We start from the raw sequence: 22,703 nt of genomic DNA, 5'->3' as shown, positions 1-22,703 counted from the left end.
TGGCCAGTGGACAGGTTGCTGCTTGCCCCTGCTAACTCAAGATAGACTAGTCTCTCGGGTTAGATCACGCTAGCTTACCTAAACAAACAAGGGTCTTCATCAGATCCAGCATCGAGTCGTTCAATTGAGCATATCACCATAACATAATAAGGAATCAAATCACGAACAACCGAAAGGGTAACACAGAACCGATCGCATAATCACTAAACAAGCCAAGTTTCTCTACACTTAATCACAACTTCCACTCCATCTACGACCAAGAACCCACCAACCCCAGCAAAGATGCAAACAACCAAACGCCTCATCCTAATTTTCACCGGCCTGATCCTCTTCATCCTGCTATTCAAAGTCCTACTGCATCCAAGCTTCCTGGCAGTCCCAGTTCAATACCGAACCGATCTTAATGAAGAGGAGAGGAAAGCGGCATTCGACTACTTGAAGGAATATGAGCACCCACCCGATGCGGGGGATGATATCGTTGTGCCTGATGCTGATGCGGCTATGGAGATGGCGTATGGGGGTGCTGGAGGGTGATGGCCAGTTATGAGATGGGTATGGTGGGGAATTGGTTCGGGGAGGACGCCAGATGAGAGAAGACGTAGAACGGGAATATCAGCATTGATTGTGTCAATTGAGGACAAGGACCGCTAAGGCGTTATCTACTCCAGAGCGCCCAAGATTATTCATCATGTCCTTGACTTCGGCTGCCGGAGTCCTCCAGCATATCTCCAGATCGTGCCCATCGTAGCTCAGCCATGATGCCCTCAATTCGACTGCTGGGGCCCTCCAGCATATCTTCAGATCGCACCCTTCACAGCTCATCCCTGCCCCGAAGATTCTTCTTAAGGTAGCCCAAACTACTACCTCGGAAACACAATGGTGGCCTCCATGCAAGTGATAGCCCGCTTGTCCTTTGTGTTCACATCAGCCAGAACGGTGTACTTCCCTGGCGGGACTTGGCGTGGGATGTTGACTTCTTTCGAGATCTCCATGTATCCTTTCTTGATTGGGCATTCGATATCGATCCTGCACCATATTGTTAGTCTCTTGTAGGCATGACAATAAGCTGAAGCTGCCAGTGGCGTGCTCGCGCTGTCTGCCTTTAGTGACTTACTTAGGTAGCTGTTCACACATGTCCGCCTCTTGCTTGATCAACGTAATCAATCCATATCGCACCTGGAGGAAGACAGTAGCTCCCTCCTCGATCTCCTCACTGAAGGTACCATTCGCCTTGATGGTGAGTTTCTCGCCCGGTACGGGTGGGTTCGGGGTGAGGTCGACGTTGTGAACTTCGAGGATATAGTCTTTGGGGTCTTTGCAGTAGTTCAGTGGCTGAGAGCCTGGGACTGGAAAGTTCGCATCGAGGGTGGTGGCGTCTGAGCTGATCGGGTAGTCGAAGGAGATAGCTGAGGCAACCAGAGGGCTCAGAAGCAGGGTTGAGAGGAGCTTCATGGCGACTGCTGTGCTGTGCTAAATCGAGGAAAATAGCCGCGGAGCTTCAATGGCGGTCTGCAGTCGTGAAAACACGCGCCAGTACTATCTTGTTCGGTATTATGGACAGCTATGATATTGCAAGTGTTATGCAATAACAACAAAGCTGTAGGAAGTGATATGGAGTCGACAGAAGACTATCAGTGGATGTGGTTGGAGTGAAGAAGCTGGAGGCAGTTCGAAGATACGAGAGTTGTGGCTGGGTCGCGCCTGGCCGATGATGTCGATGCGCCTATTCTGCGGGTCAACTGACAGCCTAGACTTCTCCACTCAAAACTTGCTGTTCTCCGAGTCAGGTAACTTATCGAATCTCAGGCATCATATTATGAGCATGTGTAATTCCGACTCAGGCATTCAACAACCACGTATTTGACTACTTCAGCAGACAATGTCTAGGGCCTACGGAAGGGAATGCAACTCCGGTCCCTGTGGAAGCTCATAGCCATCGCAAAGCCCTTGACCTATGTTTCTAACTCTACTTAGCAATGAAAGACGTTTGCTCCTGCTCATTGATAAAGCCGCGGCCATTGGAGGGTGCTTGCAATCCTTCATACCCTTTCAATAATAGCCTAACCATAGTAACAATACCTCCTCTGTGAGCCGCAACGCCTTGACACGACCTGGAACATGGCATGTTTACCGTAGAATCCAGTACCAGTGGCTCTTGCACCAACTCGACGCGCCTGCACTGATGCGAGCCTCCTCAAGGCCTCAGCACGCAGCCAGCAGTGGTTCTGATAGCTGAGAAGACGTATGTTTCGAAGGACTGTTCATTCACCGAACAACCTTCTCACTCTCCGCAGCACACTGTCCTTCTCAGGGTCGTATGGATGATCTTTGGCAGGAATCTCGAGCACAGCTGGGAATGCTTCTTGAAACTTGTCCACAGTGTCTCTTATTTTCTCGGCGATCTTCCAAGCATCAGCATGAGGTCGTGCCAGTCAGACAGTAGAGACTGAACTCACATGCTGGTTGATGAGCACAATACCAATGTCCTTCCTCTCTTTCGTGAACCTGTTGAATGCGCTCTCTATGGTAGATTTCTCTGTCTTGCTATCGCAGACAAGGAAATTCGACTGCGAATCTGGAGGGTTTGTAACATGACCAACACCTGCTAGGAGTAGACCCGTGACGGAGCTGTCGTGCTTCAAGTCAGCCTCTGACAATTCCCAAATGCGTAAGGACCATGGAACGTTCTTCAACTTACTCCTCATCACCGATAACCGCGAGGAACTGCCTGTCCTACAACCGTTGATCAGATGCTGTGTCTCCAATATGTCCATGAAAGTGCCTACCCTGTATGCTGAAGGTGGTGCCGCCATATCGCCCTTTCCACTCCTTCAAGCTGCCTCGATGGGCTGAGTGCGCAGATGTCGAAACCAGGAATAGCACTACTTATTCTGACACGTACTCATGCCAAATTAACCTCTACTGTTATGCTCGCTACGATCATCGTCATTGCACCAATTGAGCTTCGAGAATCAAACAAACGCAACAAACATTGGCTACAGGCATGTGCAAGGCAAGGCTCGTTCCTGCTTCGGAGCTGGCAAGACCCTGATGACTGCTCTCCCGCTCTTTCATTACGGTCCGATTCGTTGTGTGCGGCAAACTTTCACCGCTCCAGCGAGCACTCAGTTGATCGAGACCAGAATTTTTATGCTGTACAGGTCTCATGATCGTTACTCACCGTGTCGAATGAATTCTAAAGCTTGACCTGATTTCCTGACTCACCAAATTAACATTACCTAGTCCTCCGTCCTTTCTCTTACCCCACCATCTGTTCTATCTGTAGTCGCATCTGGCCTGCCAGTGACAGCAAACCCCAAGCAAGGACTTTACTTACCATCGAGCATTAGACCATATAGCCAGTCACCATGCCGTCGGCAGAAGTCGAGCACCTGATGAATGAAGACGAGCGTGTCCTGGGCTACGACCCGCTGATCCCTCCTGCTCTCCTCCAGTCCGAAGTTTCTGCCACCGATTCCTCTATCCGCACAGTTTCCGCTGGTCGAAAAGCATGCAAGGAAATCATTCATCAGCGAGATGACCGGTTGCTGGTTATGGTCGGCCCATGTTCGATCCATGATCCAAATACAGCTCTCGAATATGCTGAAAAGCTGCTCGAGCTGTCTAAGAAGCTAGAGAATGACCTCTGCATCATCATGCGAGCATATCTCGAGAAGCCAAGAACAACAGTGGGTTGGAAAGGTCTTATCAACGATCCAGACATCGATGAGTCCTACAAGATCAACAAAGGTCTGCGAGTGTCTCGAAAACTCTACGCTGACCTGACAAATATGGGCATGCCTATCGCCTCAGAAATGCTCGATACCATTTCGCCTCAATTCCTCGCAGACCTGATTTCCTTGGGCGCCATTGGTGCTCGAACCACAGAATCTCAGCTACATCGAGAACTTGCCTCTGGCCTATCCTTCCCCATCGGCTTCAAAAATGGCACTGACGGTAGTCTCGGAGTTGCCATTGACGCGGTCGGTGCAGCAGCAGCAACCCATCACTTCATGGGTGTCACGAAACAGGGCCTCGCAGCCATCACAAAGACCTCTGGCAACGATGATGGATTCGTCATTCTAAGAGGTGGCACCAAGGGTACAAACTTCGATCCCGAATCAGTCAAGGATGCAAGAGAAGCACTACGAAAGAAGAAGCAAAGAGAGGTTATGATGATTGACTGCTCCCACGGGAACAGCAAGAAGGACCACAGAAATCAGCCTGGTGTTGCACAGACCATTGGCGATCAGCTGAGAAAGGGCGAGGACGCAATTGTTGCAGTCATGATTGAGAGCTTTATGGAAGCTGGTGCCCAGAAAGCTCCTGGTAAGGGTGAAGGTGGTCTAGCAAGCCTCAAGAAGGGCCTGAGCATCACAGACGCCTGCATCGACTGGGATACTACTGTGACTGTGCTCGAGCAGTTGGCTGATGCTGTACGAACGAGGAGGGAGGTGAAGCAGAATGGCACAAACGGTCATGCCAACGGCCAATGAAGGATGGCTGGACTGATACGTTAGCGCATTCTACGTTTGATCGTTGCGCTGGCGCTGGATGGCTAGATAGCTGGCGTTTCTTTCTCATGCCGCTGGTTTCCTTTACTGGTGGTCTCCCGACGAAGCATTCGAACAAAAGTTGTGTTGTCTGCATTTATGATACCCATGATACAGCCCGCAGTCGCGTTGGGTGGACTCGTTGCGAATAGAACGAATTAGCCCATCAACAAGTGACCAGTGCTTCTTAGCTTTCATATACTCACAAATATCCGGTTGCTGAAACATTGAAGCTAACAAATCCATCAGAGGGGACTTGTTACGGACACTGGTACGCTAGCTTTTAAGCAGTACAACCACAACTTACAGCGCACACATCGACCCAAGTTGTGTCTTTCAGCTTCAGCGTGGATGCTGTATCTTCGGATATGACACTCATCACCAGCACCGAGCAATGAGGACTTCTTTCCTGACCTCTCTCAGCCTGCTAGGCCTAGCAACCGCGCAAAACCTCTGGAACATCAAGATTGGCGCACGCTGGAAGCACATACCATGTCGCGAGAAGTACTTCCCCAACGAGCCCTGCTTCGATCCTGAGAAACACTGTTTCCATCCTTACCGCTGGAACAAGCGAGAAGAGGACAGCGCGAACAACGACAGCCCTGATTCCATCAATGCTACGTTAACCTTCGTCGATGCCTTCTCGTGTGAAACCCTCGCTGGCAACGACGAGGACACATACCAGCAATGTCTCGCCGTTACACAGGTGTGCAACATTCCCTCTTCCTACCCCGCTAGGGGGGTCGAAGTGACGTGACGTGACGTGACGTGACTGACCAGCGTCTCCATTGTACAGGACCCCTCCCTCCTCCACGAACTCATCATCCCCGGCAGCATCTCCCCACGCAGTCCCAAACATAAAAGCCACTCCGAACCAGAACTCACAACCCACTGCTGCATAATGCCAGCCGACTGCCACCACTACATGAGCACCCACACCCGCGACAAGCCGTATTACCCCGAGGAGACAGAACCCTACGAGATAGGTTTGTGTTGTCTTGGGCTGTGGGCGTTGAGTTGTGGGGGGCAGCCGCAGAAGTATCCGGTTAAGTTCTATGCGCCGCCTAGGTGTTCGAATCCGGAGGGGTGGTTGTGATGTGATGAGATGTGATGAGATAAGGGGTGGATTGGCATGTTGTACGCCTGGCTGAGCTGAGCTGACCACGGGTCGGTTGATGTCACGTGTTGTGTGGACATGTGGAGGAACGAAGGCTTGAAACAAGCTAGCATTGTATAGTAACTCTCTATTACTTCCGACGATCGACTGATTCTTCGTTGTGTCCGTGGCCTGGGATTAGATCTCGACCGAGGGAGGAAAAGGAGGCGGGAGGTGAGAACGCCCAGAGGCTATGTGACGAGCCTTAGCTCGGTGCAGACTCTAGTCTTAGCCATGGCGGGACTGGCCTATATGTTTGGGCTGTTACGTGGCTTGCGATGGTACCACAACGTTCTTGTGTGTCATCAGCTGAGCGGAAGTAGATGATCGACGGTGGTAGCAACCTGTGCGTCAAGAGTACCGTAAAAGCAAAGAATTGTTGCATAGGGGACTGTCCAGTGTCTGTGTTGCTTCACCATGTCATGTTGGCATTACGAGGCCTAGACACTGTGAGGTCTTTGCTGAAACCGACTAGAGGCAACGTGAAGCTAATGCACGGAGATGGATCAGATACAACTCATGTGTGATCTTCCTTGTTTTCACTCGAGTCGAACCGCTTTCGTATCGCCTGTATCATCTTTCCGAACCAATAGAAGTTAAGGCAGGTCAGAGTGGTATTACTTAGCAGATATGTCCCGAAGAGCAAGTTCGGAACAGGCCCAGATCTCCATGCCGACAGCATATCTTGAGTCAGTAGCCATGTCTGATAGCTGCCCCATACAAGACGACAGCCGAAGAAGGTTGACACAAGAGCAATGCCATTGTAGAGCTGCAAGTTTGATCCAGTCATACCAAGCTTGTCCAGCATCCAGTGAACATTGAGGAAGGGCGTCGAAAGCTCGTATAGAACAAAATTGACGCCGTAGTAATTTGCAAAAGGCCTCTGTCGAGCGTCAGTAGGCAGCATACCGGTGATCTCACTCACTCACGAAGCCGACCATGGTGATGAGAAACGCGCAAACGGCATGCACAATTGCACTGAATCCGTACTGGGACATGTAGCGTGTACTGACACAGATATCCCAGAGAAAATACCCTGCTAGGTAAGCCTGGACTTTGCCAACTCGAGCCGAGTAGCCCCATAGTCTCTGGTGTACCGTAGCATCAGGTCGTGAGGGGTCAGTAAATATCACGGATAAAGCTTGATATGAGATGAATGCGGCTTGGACGAAGCCCACGACGCGACTGTCCCAGTTGACTCGGGTTTCTTCCGGGAGCTTGTTGTAGGTGTCTGGTGCGAGCCACCTCGATGCAACGGGTGAGATCACAGAGAACAATCCTTGGTAGAGCCCGGCTGATGTTACGATCTGCTCCGCATGGAAGGGGAAGCTCTGTAGGTTGAGGTGATTGGCTAGACCAACAGCCCACGGACTTCGTAGTGGTTGTGTCGACATACTCCACTGTTCATTCGGGTGTCGTTATCATGTTCGGGTTGTCATATTCACACTCGTTGAGAATAACAGTGTTCCAGGACCCTGGGCATGGCAAAAGAGAGGAAGCTGTTGTCACAGGAAGTTTCGGCCCGGACGTTGTTCTGCCAAGCATTTTCGGCACGTCGCTCTTTCTTCATGAATGTCATCAATCAAGCTGACTACACTCTTCTACCACCTTGCTTACGGCGGGACTGATCGTTCAGTCGCCGGTCGCATTGAATTTTCGGCTTGTCTCAGAGCTTGGTACGTGCGCGATTTTAGCCACGACTTCTTCTGTTGACGCGCGGTCAAACACTTACCGTACAAGCGGCTAATTTCAGAACATGGAGAGCTCAACAGCGCACGCTACGCAGCGTCTTTCGTATTCGCCAGACTCAACTGCATTACTGCAACATCTGTTGCATAAGTTGCGTTCTACGCTGCCCTGCAGTGCCCACCACGCGCGACATCAATCAACCGGGACCGGTGTCACAACTCGGGACTCCGATCGCGAGTAACATGTGAACACGCGAGAGCCATACCCCCGAGCTACCGGTGTCCTTTTGGGTTAGGATCTGTTGAGCCCACAAGCGTTAACAAGGATGTCAAACTTCTGCCATTTAATACGAGGCTTTGCCTTCTAGCGCCACACGCATCCTGCATGAGCTCGTACGAAGATTTCGGAGGACGCAGCTTACTTCCTAGACCCGGTAACCCCGCCTTCCTTGCATAACAGCGGTTCTGTCAACCACAGCTCGGACGCATATACGGGCTAGGTGAATAACTCACATGGACTCTAACGTCAGCCACGTGAGCGGAGCGTTGTCACTTTCAGGTGTAGCAAGTCTTCTAGGGAAGCACTCGCTCCTCGACCCAAACTTCGAGCTTTTCTATTTGCCGAAGCTGCTGGGCAACAAGTCTTTTGATGGATAACAACAGGGGTGAGAACGCTGCTGCCTTCCACCTTTAAGGCCACCCATCAGCGGGTTCCGGTTGTAGTAGTTGGAGCTCGGGACCTTTACCACACTGAGCCAGAGAACAGAAACTGTGCCCGCTCGACACCAGCAGATACGGGCTAGGCAAATATTGAAATGGTTTCAGCCAATGAAGTGGCTATTCTCGAGTTGAGTCAGCAGCATCTTGCCTTTTACCTCCATAAATCAGCTGTTCAAGCTCAGCCATTTCATTGGCTAGTCAGACCTCAGCAGGATACGAGCGGTCAGCCCAACAGGATGACAATTTCTGAAACTGTGCGCGCCTTAGCCAAGATCAGGGATCGCCACGTCGTGCCGATAGTATATACACATTGCAGAGACCCGTCCACCACTCACTTCCTGCCATTTAAAGTCTTGAAAGAACCAGCACAGCTAACCATTACACGACACTTCCAGTCCAGAAAGGCACCATTACAGACAACATGGGTTCCGTCGCAGCTTCCGGAGACAGATTCGCCAAGTTCGAGAAACAGCCCATCGAGGGCCGCCTCTTCATCAATGGAGAGTTCGTTGAATCGAAGGCAGGCAAAACCTTTGACATCACCAACCCTGCCACGGAAAAGAAGTCTGCTTCTGTTTATGAAGCTGGTGTAGAAGATGTTGACGCCGCCGTCGCAGCCGCCAAAGCCGCATTCCCAGCCTGGGCCGAGCTTTCTGCCGGAGACAGAGGCGACTATCTTTTCAAGCTCGCAGACGCTCTGGAGAAACGCTTAGATGAAATGGCATACCTCGATGCAATCTCGATGGGTGCACCAGCCCACACCAGCTGTAAGACCACCAATCACTCCCTGTATCAGACTCACAACTAATGTCTTCCTAGTCCTCAACCCTATGGCTCTGACAGCTCTCCGCTACTTCGCCGGCCGCGCATGGGACACACACGGAGACTCCTCCCTCAACACCCCAGGCTTCGTCAACATTACCCTGCGCCAACCTTTCGGCGTAACAGCCGGAATCACCCCCTGGAACGTCCCAGTCGCCATGGTCCTCTTCAAAATGGCACCGGCTCTAATCACAGGTAACACCATCGTCATCAAGACTTCCGAAAAATCTCCCCTCGCACCCCTCATCGTCGCCAAATGCTGCCAAGAAATCGGCCTTCCAAAGGGCGTCTTCAACCTCATCAACGGCTTCGGCCGACCAACAGGCGAAGCTCTAGCAAAACACATGGACGTCCGCAAAATCTCCTTCACAGGTTCGACCCTTGCCGGCCGCGCCATAAAGAAAGCAGCCGCAGAATCGAACCTCAAGAACGTCACCCTCGAACTCGGCGGCAAATCACCCCTCGTCATCTTCCCGGACGCCGACCTCAGCAAAGCCGTCCCCGCCGCCGCAATGTCCATCCTCATGAACAGTGGTCAAGCCTGCATCGCCAGCAGCAGAGTCTACGTCCACGCCGACATCGCGGATAAATTCACCGAGGGGATGAAGAACGCCATGCAAGAGATGGGCAAATCGGACGATCCACTGACCTCCACAACCGCTATGCGTGGTCCACAGGTCGACAAACTCCAATTCAACCGCATCATGGACTTCTTCGCGTACGCAAAAGAGAAAAACCTCGATATTACCATTGGCGGAGACCGAGAGCGCGACCAAGGATTCTACATTGCGCCCACTATCATCTCGAATGCACCCGAGGACTCCCGCGTCATGAAAGAAGAGATCTTCGGCCCAGTCGTGTGCATTAACACGTTCACAGATGAAGACGAAGTGCTCAAACGAGCCAACGATACAGAGTACGGTCTTTACGCGTCTCTCTTCACTCGAGATATCTCACGGGCGTTGAGAGTTGCAAAAAAGATGGAGGCCGGATCCGTGGGAGGTAAGATTTGAATCCACAGCCTAAACAACTTCACAGTGAAGTCTTCACTGTTCCCCTCTACTCAGTTGTGCTTCTCGAGCTGACGTTGTGTCCCCACAGTCAATTGTTCGAGCCCGACGATGAGTTTTGACATGGTGAGCTCAACCCTCGTCGTCGGATACCTCTTGCTAACTGATACGACAGCCCTTCGGTGGTTTCAAGGCAAGTGGCGACGGAAGAGAACTTTCGCGATACGCGACGGATTACTGGACCGAGTTGAAGAGTGTTTTCATTGCTTTGTGAGCAGGGTCTTACAACGTGCCGGGCTGCAATCTACGAAAAACGCGAGCAGCGGCACCAGGGGAGGCGATTCTGTTCCTGTGCATATTGGCGTGGCTACTCTGTCCATCGTTCACGGTCCAGACAATGCAACTCCTTCCCCACTCCACTCCTCGGATGCTGTCCGGTCTCTACGTGCAGGCTCCCCGAGCAGACAGATTATCTTGGTCGGCCTGAACATGCTAGGTAGCACGCCTCACAGTCCAGGCGTGCCATTCCCCGCACCGTTATGCTCTGAGTCTCGTTTCAAGTTGCTCATAATCTACAGCACAGTACTCAGCGGATCTACCGGGTCGTTGAACCTCATGATCTCCTGTTAGGGTTCACAACAATGTGGGTTCCAGCCTAGTCTTCTTCACACCGAAGGTATGCACTACGACGGGGCAATATCTCCTGCCCTGAGCCTGGGAAAGCTGCCAAATTTTCTTGCTTGCAGCGCGGGGTTCCACTATTACCAGATAGGTTCGATGTATCGAATGGAAATCAACTAGACGTACTCCACGTGCCTACGACGGGACACCGCTGCGTGGTCGAATCATGAGCCGTAGTACACCACGCCCCCAATCAAATTTGAGAAAATGCAGGAACACGAAAGGAAGATGTGAAGTAACATACGCACCACTCACTCTGCTGCAAGCATCGCAAACATTCAAACGCAGATAATTTGAGCAAACCTAGGTCAGAATCGCTTCATATGTCCCATCTACCTAGATTCTACATATCATCCAGCTATCGTGTCCAGCCAAACCCGACCGCTCCTCAAATCAGCTAGACAAGACCAGCTCCTCAGCTGCGCGTATACAGTACATGGTATCAAGTTGGCCGTGATCATACATAAACAAACAGTAATATGGTATCAATAGCAATAGAAATAGCAATATTCGTAATGGTCAGGTCAAGGAATGTGACATGCCATAGCAATTCGTGCACAACTGACATATAGTAGCTCCATCGTAAAGTGTTCCCCGTGTATTCTGGTGATTATTGCTTGTAACAGCAGTGAATGATGGTGTCTGAAATCAGAACATGGCCCCGTCCTGCATAGACAGCGACGTGGCGCTTTTGTTCGGGAAGACTGCGACGTTGGGGCTGCGATCTTTCTCGCGTGCCATCTCGACCATCAGTGCCTGTTGCCTGGCGCGAGCGGCCATATTACCGCCCTCGCTGCTAGACTTCCGGAGTCTATTTCGTGCTCGTGGTGGTGGTGGCGGACTGGCCAGAGATTGGCTAGAGCTGTTGTGGTCGGCCGTCATCGGTGACTCGGACATCATTGGGAGTGGTGATGCAGTCGGCCGCACAGCTGGATGTGGTTGGAAGCTGTCGCTCGCTTCCGCTTGATCTGTCATCGTGCCGCGTCTTCGAGGATTCATGGCGGGGACTGGTGGTGCTACCGTTGGATCAACTGCTGGGCCGCCGTCTCGTGGTAGATACATTAAAGGCACTGTCGACGTGCTAGAGACGAAAGTTGGCTCGGAGATCATGTGCTTTGTTACTGAGCGTTTGCGATAGCCTGCTGGTGTTGCGCGGCCGGGCACAGCTGTGGGGGTGATCCGTCCACTCTGCATGCTAGGATTCGGTGATGGCATGCCTGATGAGGGTGGTGACATGGGAGTGGACAATTGACTAGAGTATGAACCGTCCGCTGGGTTGGGTGAAGGACGTGGAGACGGTCTTTGGGCAAAGCTGTTGTCCAGGGGCCCCGGTGGTACAAGAGGTTTGGATGCAAAGTAGCCAGGACGGTCCCCGTAGTGTGAAGCCTGGCTCGACCCCGATCTCTCGTAAGCTCGACTAGCGGGACTGTCTGACCTGGACTGAAGGTCGAGCTGAGGCGAAGCGCTCGGAAAGGGAGGAGCAGGGAACGTGCCTGGCATCATGGAACGATCAAAATCAGGAACATGCCTGTTCCTACTGGCAGATCGATCAGCAGCTGATGAAGCACTTCGATCACGTGCACTAGGTCGACTTGAGGGCGTCGTAGACCTTGGTGGTGGAGGTCTGTCATAGCCTTGTCGAGATCCTGCACCTCCTGGGCGTCCAGAACTGGGGGTGTACCTGCCATTTGCCCGGTCATGATCTTGAGCAATAGGTGGACGGGATCCCTGACGAGAGGACATGTTACGCATCCGATCGCCATCAAAGTGATCTTGCGGAGGTCGTGGAGAAATCTGGTCTCTCGATGCAGGCGAGATACCAAGCATCTTCATCGCCTTGCTGTGAGCTTGTGGCTCAGTACGATCTCCGGTGTTGGACCTGCCAGTAAACCGAGGTAGAGAGAAGCCATGACCTCCGTTCCGCTCAGCCACAGGACTTCTTGATCGTGATCGCTCCTGAACGGTGTTTAAACTTTCCTCGATCTTCTTGCGACGCTGAGCAAGTTCTTCGTCAAACCGCTGCATTTCTCTCTGTGTTTCTGTGCTCTCGTTGCGCTGATGACTTGGGGCATCCGCATGCGCCATATTCGGACCATCGTCGTGCTCGACCTCGTTGGAGGTGCCTGCTCTCGGCGTGGCCTCTACCTTAGCCTGCGCGTCGCGGAGAGCCATGGCAGTACCAAGTATTTGTTGCGCTTTCAGTGACATTGCTGTTGTCGGCGTTGGAGGAGCCTGAGGGAGTGGTGCTGGCTGCTTGACACCCAATCGGTCGTTGTCGTATTCGAAAGGATCGCTTTTGACACTCTCAGTGACGGTCCTTGTTGTAGAGGATACTGAACCTCGAAAACCATCTATTGCCTGTAACCCAGGAGAAGGCGGAGGGAACACCGATGACTTGTCACTGTCGTGGCGCAGATGTGTACGAATAAGACCGCTGAGGCCAAGTCCTGTGGTGGGTAGGGTAGGCGAGTCGATATCCTCCATGATGGGTGCCGACTCGTGTTCAGACTGTCTGCTTTTGTCTGTGGATGGTCGTGTTGCCGACTGTGTCAAGTGATTAGAACTCTGAGGATATTGTGGTTGTCGAGGTTCTGTGCCAAAATCGAAGTCCTGCATGTCATCGCGGAGGGCAGGATGTATATCTGAAGGCGGAGGTGGTGGAGGCGCTACGCTATGCATGCTGGCGGCTGATGGCTTTCGCTGTTGCTCTTCGCTATCGCTATCGTCGCTGTTGTCGAAGAAAGTGCCTTCGTTTTGTTTCTTCGCTGGTGAAGGCAGGTTCTCGTTCCCATCTTGGGGTCGTGACGGTCCCAGATGCTTTGCTTCCAAGACTGCTAATTCAGCGTTCTGTTTTCTGATCAAGGATTCTACTCTTGCTTTGACAGCTGCTTCTTTGCTGGACGATGATGACTTTGTCCGTGGCCTAGATGTCGATCTACGCTCAGTAGAACTTGCTGAGGATCTTCCGTTCGTCGCAAGCGACGGTGAAGGCTCAGGAATAGGGGGAATCTGCGGTGCGTGGTTATCCTCTGTAGGCATAGGACTGGCTGTCGATGCATGGCTTGGGCGTGCCGACCGACTAAGATCAGGCGACGCTCGGCTTGCAGCTCGAGAGTTGGTGGATATAGGAGAATTCCGGCCTTCGTGCATTTGCATTTGTCTCTGTTGGAACTGGGCATCATCATAGGTGCGTGCCGGCTTGTTGAACAGACCCAAGGCTGTAGCTTTGCCACGGTCGTTTGGCCGAACACTGCCTGCAATGGTCTCATCGTGCTCGAAGTCGAACTGAGATGTTGGAGATGTAGATTGGAACCTCGATCGTACTGGAGATTTCGTGTTGTCTCCCAAGCCGAAATCAAGGGGCTGAGACGTAGCACTTAACGGCGGGCTCATCCCCCGAAAGGGTTGAGGCGGTGGCACTGGTGCCTGTTTCGAATAGTGATCGCGCATGTTCACAGCACTGCGTGACTGACTGAGCCGGGAGATGGGGTTGCTTCCTTCTTCTCGAACCTTTCGCATATTCGGAGAGGAAGCAAAGCCAATGCTCTCAGCAGAAGAATTGGCATCCTGCTCTCTGACTTTATTGATAACGTGACTTGACTGCTGAGGGAGAGGCGAGTCAGATATTACAGAGGTGGCGGCTGTGGACGTTCTTCGATTAGAAGGTCCCGAGTTTGTTGATGATTGCGTGCCTCTATTCTTACTGAAGGCGTTGGAGGGCGACCGTGCTGAGTCCTGATCCTCAGCTTCTGTGGTTGGGAAACTGCTTCGATTGGTCTTCTCGTCACTTTCTCGCTGTTGTTCCCTCTGTTCCTTCTCCCTCAGGCGCAGTTGCTGAAAGGCCGAAAGTGAGACGTCACTTTCGTACATGTGCTTTCCGCTTGTTATGGTGCTGTCTCTTGGCAAGTTCTTAGAGGAACCTGTCGTAATTTTGTACATCTTCTGCCTGCCACCAAATAAGTTGTTGCCTTCCCCAGGTCGCGACCTATTCATCATACTCCCACCGTCATCGCTCGCGTATCCGTCTGACATTGATATGGGCCGGTCGTCAGCGAAAGGTGGTCGAAAATTGGAGCGAATAGACTCGACCTCGGCAATGTCGGTCAGAGGGTTGTTGTTGAACAGCATAAGACGTGATGCTCGCTTCGGAAACAAGACGCTATCATCGCTCGCCTTTCCTATTTTCGTACTCGGGTCATCTTGTTCTCTCAACATGCTAAATCGTGCTGAGAAGGTTGGCATCAACAGGCTTGTACGGAAGTCGTTGTTGTCCGGCAGTGCAGAAGCGATATCGATCTCAGGCTTTTCCTCAACTTCCTGCTTCTTTCTTTTCATCGTAAAGGCCCTTGCAGCTTTAGACATGGTAGTGTGGTCGGACCCTGCCGTTACATCCTGCACATCGTCCTGCGCCTTGGCCTTTCGGCTCTTCTTGAAAATGTTCATTTTGCCGCCGCTTCAAGTCTCGAGTCGAAGGTTCGAAGGGACGTGCCGGCCGGGCGAAGAGTACTGGCCTGCGCGCCTCAGCGAGAATGAAAGTCACTGCTCCGGTTCTGCTGGATGTGTTTCACGTCGCCATGCAGTTGTATGCACCGTTAAGGAGCAAGAGACGCTGTAAGCGCGATGGTTGTCGTGGATTGTTGTCTGCGTAGATAGGCTTTGGCAATTCGATTAAGCGATCATCAGATGGCTTCGCCTATGAACACTAATGGTCGTCCTTCCCAACTTCGCAAAATCAGAGACGTCGGAAATATGGTCGGATCTGTGCTGTGTTTAGTAGAATATTGCAATCGCGACCCGCTAGACTGAAAGATTGAGTGACGGCAGCCGGCGTATAACGAGTGACTTGGTTGAGAGCCGTACTAAATTGGTAAAGCGACAGACGTTGGCGAGTCTGCTCAGACAGGTGAAAACTGCGTGTGAGAGAAGAACTAGAGTTCCAGACGGCGGACCGTTGTGCTCATACAATTTCTTGCAGCAGCAGAAGATGGAGAAGGAGACCACCGCGGCACCCGCGTAGCAGACGCTGGTTGGACAAAGGTAAGCTTTTGAGGAGAATAGGGAGTACGATGGTTTGAACTGGGATCAAGCCTGTAGATTCGATGCAGGAATAGCGTGATGAGGCGTAACGTGAGAAGATGGGGGACTTGTTAGCTGAAGGTTTCAAGGACAAGGCCACGGCAAGACAAGATGGGCAACTTCCTGTTAGCAAGTCAACATGGCAAAGGCATGGATCCGCTTCCTGACCGGAAGAGGAACGCTGTCAAGGTGGATGCATCGCAGGCGACGGCAAGGAAGATTGAGCGTATGAATTCTTTGAACCGGCTACCGTTTGACAAGGCGGAGGAGCGATGGACGTCGAGGATCAGTTCAGGGGTGTCCATCACGTTTGACGCTTGACACGGGAAAGGAAAACACTAAGCTCAATTGGGAACGCCTAATTTCCCTTGGAAGAAAGCGCCAGGAACGAACGCCGCCTTAACCACATGATACGCCAGAGGCCGTTGGTGATGTCGCGGGTGCTTGCGAGACAAGTGTACGAGTAGAACATCTCGGACGGACAGACTGAAAACTGTGAAGCTCTAGCAGTGGTCGAAGCTCCACGTTCTTGAGGGTTGTCGGCAATCTGATAGCGGTTGTTGAACGTCCAAGAGCAATCAAGACGTCAAGCATCTCCAACCCTGGCGGCCCTATACATAATGTGACATATGTACAACAGTCGATAGCAGATACAGGATCTCGGTCAACGCCGGCCAGAGATTAATGATTATTCATGACCGTTGAACTTTTCAAGGAAATAACGTCGTGAAGGAGCAAGGAGGAAACATAAGATGGAGTGCAGGCCGGGACAAGCAGTTTTTGTACGACTCTTGGCCCGCAGTGTTGATCCTTGCCTCAAGCAAACTGCACCTGTCCTTTCGGATTCATCAGCCCCTGACTGCCTTTTCGACAAAGGATTCATCGTTGCTCGCTTCAGGTCTCTGCAGCACTGGCGAAGCCGATCTACACAGCCGTCATATCCTTTGCTGTGCTGCTGGCATCGCTTATCTGGCGCCTTCCTGGAAAGCAAGCTTGGGTGGCACGCCGTCAGGTAGCGACCACTGCACCGGAGCAACTAACGCTGCCAGTGGCATGGAATTCTGGGAAAGATAGACGTGGTTTTCGAACCGTACCTCGTTAGCTAGTACGCGGTTGGGCCGCATACGGATATGCTCTGGCATATCGAAATAAGACGCGGTCAGTGTGGACTCGAATATGCAAGTATGGCTACCCGCATGCGTCCTTGCATCAATCCACGGACCATTGCTTGCTAGTCAAGAACACAGCGCCGATAGTCTCGATATCTGCGTCAATCTCTACCAATGCATACGGTGCCTCGAGTGTTAGGACATAGACCTATGCCGCTAAATGCTGGCTCAGTGCTATTCTGCATCACACGCAGGCTGTGCAATAGCCTGAAAGCGTTGCTCATAGACGACATTATTATGCCGTACAGGTACACGCTTCCAACTGAGCGGCTCGTATCAAGCACCATACCGGGAGGCAGTTCTTGTCAGAGGTGCCATGTGACGACCCAAGAAACTGGGCACATCTATCCGCCCGGCGCTAGTAACGACTGCCTGCAACGGCGTCCCAAATATGGACGATCACTTCCGAGCAAGATCAGTTAATTTGCACTTTCCAATATTCTCGGATATCCAATGACTTACGTTCAGTTGGCGAGGTCAAATACTCGTAGCAGAGCTTTGTCGTATTGCGATGCATGACCCGAGAAGACACGACTGCAGTACCCATCGTTCAATCTTCCGAAGCCCTCGGGCTTGTAGTATGTCTCTGTATTGCTTTCAAGTTTGCGGCACTGTTTATGACTGACGCCAGTGCTTGCCAAGATACTCCGCACGAGGCAAGGATGCCGCTTGCACCGAGATCAGGCAAACAGTAGGCCTTGGTGGCCTGGTCTCATCTCGCTTCTGTTTCATCACTCTCACGCTCCCGATTCCTCCCAGATCACACGACATTATGCGGTCATATCATGACAGTAAGTGCCTCTAATAATACGACTAGATGGCTTGCCAGAGTCTCCCATGGACGTCGCACCGAGGACTTCGAACACCATCAGTACTCTTCAAAGCAAGGCAAGCGACCGGATCAATTATCCTTATTTTTGGACCCGTGATCGCAATCAAAACTAACCCTGCCGTATGCTTGGTCCATCTGAACTCTATCTCACTTATAGCCATGTGGTGGCTTGCCTCAAAGCAGCTCTCCAGATCACGCACACTCTCCAACGCGTCCTGTCGCGTCGCGACGCGCATGCTCTCAAATTACGCTTCATCACTTTCTCGGGCATATTTTCCGGTAGCAGGCCAGCGCAAGCGAGAAATGACGCTGCTAAACGCATTACCGAGATTTGCGCTCGCTAGCATATGATTACTGTATCGAGCTTCAGGTCGAGCGCAGCCGAGTGCTAGGGATTGAACGATACTGCTCACAGGACGCAGTTCGAGGAACGCGGGAGGTTCAAGGAGGTCAGGGTGAAGGCTGCCAATATCACGTACTTGCAGCGTACCCGAATAAAGCCTCAATCCATCAACTAGAGTACAGACACGAGTCCTCCGCGTTGCCACTGGTACGACGTGCACAGACAATTTGACTACCGCCAGAACAGACATCCAACAATGCTATTTATTGTTCGCTTCATCGATTGAGAGTCTCGAAAGTGTAGCTTGGCTTGGTTACTAACTTACTATAGCATGTTATCAAGGCGTTCGCTCCCATGTCTGTCAGTGTTGATCTACTTTTGTGTGCATCTTCCTGGGTAGCTGTCTGGCTCTAGGCCACATGCGGCCCTTCCGTTACGTCTTTTACGAGCGATCCGATATAGAGTTGTACCAAATTCAACACAGAACAACCCAGCCGTCCTCCCATCAACTCATTCATTCATAGAGGTCACCGAACAGAATCCCAGGCCCTCCCCCCATCTAACCCCCTAAAAAATCGCCAACGCATTCGGCGGACTAGCCACACCCCCCGGCACATTCACCGCCTCACTCGTCACAAAAAAGCTCCACCTCCCCTCCCTCTCACAAACCCTACTCAACTCCTCCAGCTCAAACAACTCCCCAATCGGACACCCCCACCCCGCCAAAAACACCTCATGACAACTCCACTCCAGCGGCGTCGGCCACATCTCGAAACTCGGATGATCAGCCGCAACGCAACTGAAATTCTCCCATATCCATTTCAGTAATTCTTCTGATTGCTCGACGCCGCCGAGGGAGGGCGGGTGCATGTTTTGGAGCGTCGTGACTTCGGGGTCGGTGAGGGCGTAGTAGGAGGGCATGTACCCGCTGCGGATGATTAGGATGTCCCCAAACTTCAACTCCGTACCCTGCCACTTCAATATCTCCTTCAACCACTCTAGCTTAATCGGAGTTCTTTCAAAAGTCTTAAAGTCGCTGACCCCGGGGACATCTTTCCCCGGGCCCTCCCTCCACCGCGCAAAATCAATCAGGACGCCCCGCCCCACGATGCCGTGTTTCTCGAGATTCTGAACGCCAAGGATGTTAGGTTGGGACTTGGCGCGTTCGGTAGTGCCCGCGATGTCCTCGAGTGTGGTGTCGTTGTAGAAGCGTTGGGCTTGTTGGTAGCCGAAGTGGCGGAGGCCGTCCCATTGGGAGGACGATTGTGTGTTGAAGTGCCAGGTGTCGTCGTGGACTATGCGGGGGGGCTTTTGGTAGACGTTTTTTTCGAAGACTTGGCGGCCGAAGAGGGGGCGGTCGCCTACAAGGGGGATCAGTATGGTTCTAGGGTGAGTGAAGTATAGCCTTTGCGGGCAACGAGACGGGCGGACATGGAGCGGAAGGGAGATGTAGTTGGAGGTGAGAAGGAGAGACGAGCAGTTGGTGGATGGTGCCGGACAGGGGACATGCGTGGATGGCAGGTTTTGAGGTAATAGAGGAATCAGGCTGGGCGGGTGTCACAGAGAGCAGTACAAGATGTAAAAGGCCATGTTGGGCGACGCGTGCCGGGTCAAGAGAGTTGTGATGGGACGAATAAACAGAAAGCAGCTCGTGATCAGCCACTCACCCTGAAAGTCCAGCGCAGCATTCAAGCTAACTCGTGTCCCAGTCTTGATTTCCGAGGCCGCAGCAGCAGCCACTATCGCATCTGTCTGGCGATTGAGAAAGCCACGTTCATCTTTGTCGCCGTATGCGCCCCAAGCATTCAGTTTGGCTGCTTCATGGGTCTTCGATAGGGGCAGGGATGAGAATGGCACGGGTGGTCCTTGCTGTGACATATTGCTGGCCTGGTGTGAGGTTGCGGTGTTGTCTTGGGATGTTATTGTAGGACGTAGTCGGCGGCCTGACCGTGTAGCTTATACTTTGTACCTCTGAGCAATCATAGCTTGGGTTTTCTCCGGTTGAGATAAGTTACTGATGCTTGGAGTGGCCATGAGGGGATCACTTTCGTTCGGGAAGCATGTCATGAGGGGAGTCATCTCGGGTTGGCATATACCGGCCCGAGGCTCAGAGCTGTACTGTAGCAAGACCTCGCGGCGTAGACATCTCGCTCGCCGGCTGAAGCAGAAACATCGATGCCGGTCATTGTGGTAATGGCTTCCCAAGCTTGCCCGGCCATGTCGCTAGCGGTGCGTCGAAAAATGATGGGGTGGGAAGGTAGGACCCTGACACTCTCCTTGCCAAGGATGAAATAATAAATTGGCAGAACCCGAGCGAAATCCAAATCAAATCTGTACAAGGAAACGTTTTATGCCATTACATTTGCAGGAGATACTGTACCACTGGTCCACTGCCTGCATGAACGGCGTCGCTACCGTCGTTGCCGATGATTGATCGAGCTAGTAAGGTCTGAACAAGATAACACATGGTCAATATATTTGAACATCAATAACATTTTGTCTTCCACCCAAGCGCCTCGCCTCGAAGCAAAACCCTCAAGTCCCACAAGCTCTAAAAGCACATCTTATACAAAGCAGCAGCAGCAGCACTGCCATCCTTCATTCTCGTCCTATCCCGTTGCCCGTTGTGCTCACCGTTCATCCCAACTTGCCCGCTTGCTGAAATCACAACCCATCTACGCATGTCCATTCACCCCATTAACCACCGTCTCCTTCCCAGCCAACCCCGCAATAACACTAAACTGCCCACCAGCACCAGCCCACACCAACTGCTTCCCTCTCACCGCCGTATTGTCAATATGCGTCGCAACCTCCACATCATCATCCGATATCCCCAGCCCAGTCTGGTAATTCGTCGAGAATCCCCAAGAATACGCTTTTCCATCCTTCGCAATAGCAATACTGTGGTCTGAGCCCGCAGCAACAGCCACAGCATCAATACCCGGCAACTGAGTTGGAACTTTGAGGATTCGCGGCTTATCATGCGAGTCCATGACTACCTTCTCACCCGGAATATCGCTGATCTTCAGACCAAGTTGATACCCATCCAGACGTCCCCAGACGAGAACTTCGCCCTTGTCAGTGCAGGCGATGGTGTGATGCTGACCACCCTCAACCTGCGTCACGGTGCCAAAGTTCTCCAGATTCGGCACAATAGTCGGGTGGTGCACATCGGATTCACCCTCCGCATCAAAGTTCTTCGTTACACCCGTCTCACCGAAACTGTTCAGACCCCATGAGTACAGCTTTCCGTTCTTGTGCATGGCGAAGGAGTGGTATGATCCTGCGCCAATAGCCACCATCTGCTTTGGCAGACCAAACTGCGTGGGTACGAGCGAGTTTTTCAGGAAGCGCTCTAGAATTCGTCGGCCGAGCTGGTTCTGTTGGCCTGAGCCCCATGCGTAGACGCAGCCTTTGTTGTCGAGAGCTAGAACATGGTTTGCGCCTGCGGCTAGTTGTTTGATTTTCTTGAGCTCGGGAATGAGAGTGAGGGTGTCCTGGATGTAGGTGGTAGGTGAGAAACCGAAGACGCCTTCGTTGGAGCGGAAGGTACCACAGCCGTAGACCAGGCCGTCGTTCGTAAGGGCGAATGTTGCGCTGTCGGTGCAGGCTACCTGTGTCCAGACTGTGTCTTCTGGGATACCAGAGAGATCAACTTCGCCCGGTGTGGATTCTTTCGGGTTGAGGCCGCTGCCTGCATCACTGTCTGAGTCGCTATCGGAGTTGTCGTCGTCGATATCTCGGAGACCGCCTTCCCATTCTGTGTTACGGGCTAGGGCCTTCTGATCGTTGACACCCCATGTGAGAATCTTGTTGTCTTTGGTGAGGACTGCAGTGTGCATGCCACCAACACTGACTGCGACCACACCGACTGAATCTGCATCGAGATGTGGGTTGAGACGCGGCCGTTTGACTTCAGCGCAGTTCTTGCCATTGCCGAGACCGAGCTCGCCGTTGGTGCCATCGCCGAATACGTAGACGTTCAGTGGGTCGGTGGGCGCGCTATTGATGACGGCTGTGGTTCTTGGCTTCTTTACGGCTGGTGCTTTCGTGGCTGGTGCTTTGCGCTTTGGAGCCGCAGCCTTCTCTGGTGTCTCTTCCTGCTCCTCGACCTCATCTTCTTCGGACTCGTCTTCAGCTACCGGAGTTGCTTCTTTCGTTCTGGCCCGCTTGGTACCGTTAACCTTAGGTTCCTCCTCCTCATCATCCTCAGCTTTCCTCTTGTTGGACTTCTTCGCCGGTGCCTTAGCGGCAGCTTTGGTGGCAGGGACTTTCTTCGCGTCCTTCATGGTAGACTTTGTTTCCTTTGTAGCGGCCTTGTTAGTGGTTTTTGTGGTGCCAGATTTGGAGGCAGTCTTGGTAGCCGTCTTGGATGTGGTTGCTTTCGTAGTAGTCTTGCTGACTCCATTAGCAACGGGTTCTGCTGTTGTAGCAGTCCGGGTGCTTTTGCGCGAAGCAGCAGCGCCGGCGGCGGCTTTCTTTGGAGGCATCGCGAATGTTCGTGAATTCAGTCAGAAGATCTTGAAGCAGATCGAACCGAGTTTGAATGGTCCGGAATGCGCGCGTTTCTGTTGAGAATCAGATCGAAAGTAGGATAGATAAGAGACGCGTTTTCCGATCTGTGATGGAGGTAGTGGTGGGTATCAATACTTC

General features: G+C 52.3%; 10 protein-coding genes across 10 annotated transcripts; 4 read left to right on the top strand and 6 right to left on the bottom strand.

Annotated features, from left to right (window-relative positions):
• Positions 1 to 282: 282 nt before the first annotated feature.
• PMZ80_008252 (uncharacterized protein) lies at positions 283 to 534 on the top strand (the record flags this gene model as incomplete). Its single annotated transcript, XM_064876653.1, has 1 exon — positions 283 to 534. One exon carries the CDS (start codon positions 283 to 285, stop codon positions 532 to 534), a length of 252 nt encoding a protein of 83 aa, XP_064727960.1.
• Positions 535 to 860: 326 nt separating this feature from the next.
• Positions 861 to 1,452, bottom strand: NPC2 (Phosphatidylglycerol/phosphatidylinositol transfer protein; the record flags this gene model as incomplete). Its single annotated transcript, XM_064876652.1, has 2 exons — positions 861 to 1,026; positions 1,115 to 1,452. 2 exons carry the CDS (start codon positions 1,450 to 1,452, stop codon positions 861 to 863), a joined length of 504 nt encoding a protein of 167 aa, XP_064727959.1.
• Positions 1,453 to 2,261: 809 nt separating this feature from the next.
• On the bottom strand, positions 2,262 to 2,813 carry VMA7 (H(+)-transporting V1 sector ATPase subunit F; the record flags this gene model as incomplete). The annotated part of the gene is made up of 2 exons (XM_064876651.1): positions 2,262 to 2,402; positions 2,457 to 2,813. The coding sequence occupies 2 exons, from the start codon at positions 2,811 to 2,813 to the stop codon at positions 2,262 to 2,264; spliced, it is 498 nt and encodes a 165-aa protein (XP_064727958.1).
• Positions 2,814 to 3,368: 555 nt separating this feature from the next.
• ARO4 (3-deoxy-7-phosphoheptulonate synthase) lies at positions 3,369 to 4,496 on the top strand (the record flags this gene model as incomplete). The annotated part of the gene is made up of 1 exon (XM_064876650.1): positions 3,369 to 4,496. One exon carries the CDS (start codon positions 3,369 to 3,371, stop codon positions 4,494 to 4,496), a length of 1,128 nt encoding a protein of 375 aa, XP_064727957.1.
• Positions 4,497 to 4,947: 451 nt separating this feature from the next.
• PMZ80_008248 (uncharacterized protein) lies at positions 4,948 to 5,649 on the top strand (the record flags this gene model as incomplete). The annotated part of the gene is made up of 2 exons (XM_064876649.1): positions 4,948 to 5,259; positions 5,350 to 5,649. The coding sequence occupies 2 exons, from the start codon at positions 4,948 to 4,950 to the stop codon at positions 5,647 to 5,649; spliced, it is 612 nt and encodes a 203-aa protein (XP_064727956.1).
• Positions 5,650 to 6,226: 577 nt separating this feature from the next.
• On the bottom strand, positions 6,227 to 7,103 carry PMZ80_008247 (uncharacterized protein; the record flags this gene model as incomplete). Its single annotated transcript, XM_064876648.1, has 2 exons — positions 6,227 to 6,592; positions 6,639 to 7,103. 2 exons carry the CDS (start codon positions 7,101 to 7,103, stop codon positions 6,227 to 6,229), a joined length of 831 nt encoding a protein of 276 aa, XP_064727955.1.
• Positions 7,104 to 8,538: 1,435 nt separating this feature from the next.
• On the top strand, positions 8,539 to 9,952 carry PMZ80_008246 (uncharacterized protein; the record flags this gene model as incomplete). The annotated part of the gene is made up of 2 exons (XM_064876647.1): positions 8,539 to 8,884; positions 8,937 to 9,952. 2 exons carry the CDS (start codon positions 8,539 to 8,541, stop codon positions 9,950 to 9,952), a joined length of 1,362 nt encoding a protein of 453 aa, XP_064727954.1.
• Positions 9,953 to 11,278: 1,326 nt separating this feature from the next.
• Positions 11,279 to 15,073, bottom strand: PMZ80_008245 (uncharacterized protein; the record flags this gene model as incomplete). Its single annotated transcript, XM_064876646.1, has 1 exon — positions 11,279 to 15,073. One exon carries the CDS (start codon positions 15,071 to 15,073, stop codon positions 11,279 to 11,281), a length of 3,795 nt encoding a protein of 1,264 aa, XP_064727953.1.
• Positions 15,074 to 18,617: 3,544 nt separating this feature from the next.
• On the bottom strand, positions 18,618 to 19,928 carry PMZ80_008244 (uncharacterized protein; the record flags this gene model as incomplete). The annotated part of the gene is made up of 2 exons (XM_064876645.1): positions 18,618 to 19,411; positions 19,718 to 19,928. 2 exons carry the CDS (start codon positions 19,926 to 19,928, stop codon positions 18,618 to 18,620), a joined length of 1,005 nt encoding a protein of 334 aa, XP_064727952.1.
• Positions 19,929 to 20,725: 797 nt separating this feature from the next.
• Positions 20,726 to 22,540, bottom strand: PMZ80_008243 (uncharacterized protein; the record flags this gene model as incomplete). The annotated part of the gene is made up of 1 exon (XM_064876644.1): positions 20,726 to 22,540. One exon carries the CDS (start codon positions 22,538 to 22,540, stop codon positions 20,726 to 20,728), a length of 1,815 nt encoding a protein of 604 aa, XP_064727951.1.
• Between the last annotated feature and the right edge of the window lie 163 nt (positions 22,541 to 22,703).

This window comes from Knufia obscura (assembly GCF_036327395.1).
Source record: "Knufia obscura strain CCFEE 5817 isolate CBS 148926 chromosome Unknown scaffold_10, whole genome shotgun sequence".
Classification (NCBI taxonomy): Eukaryota; Fungi; Ascomycota; class Eurotiomycetes; order Chaetothyriales; family Trichomeriaceae; genus Knufia; species Knufia obscura.
The sequence above is the reverse complement of the archived record's forward strand: the minus strand, read 5'-3'. Positions and strand labels throughout refer to the sequence as shown.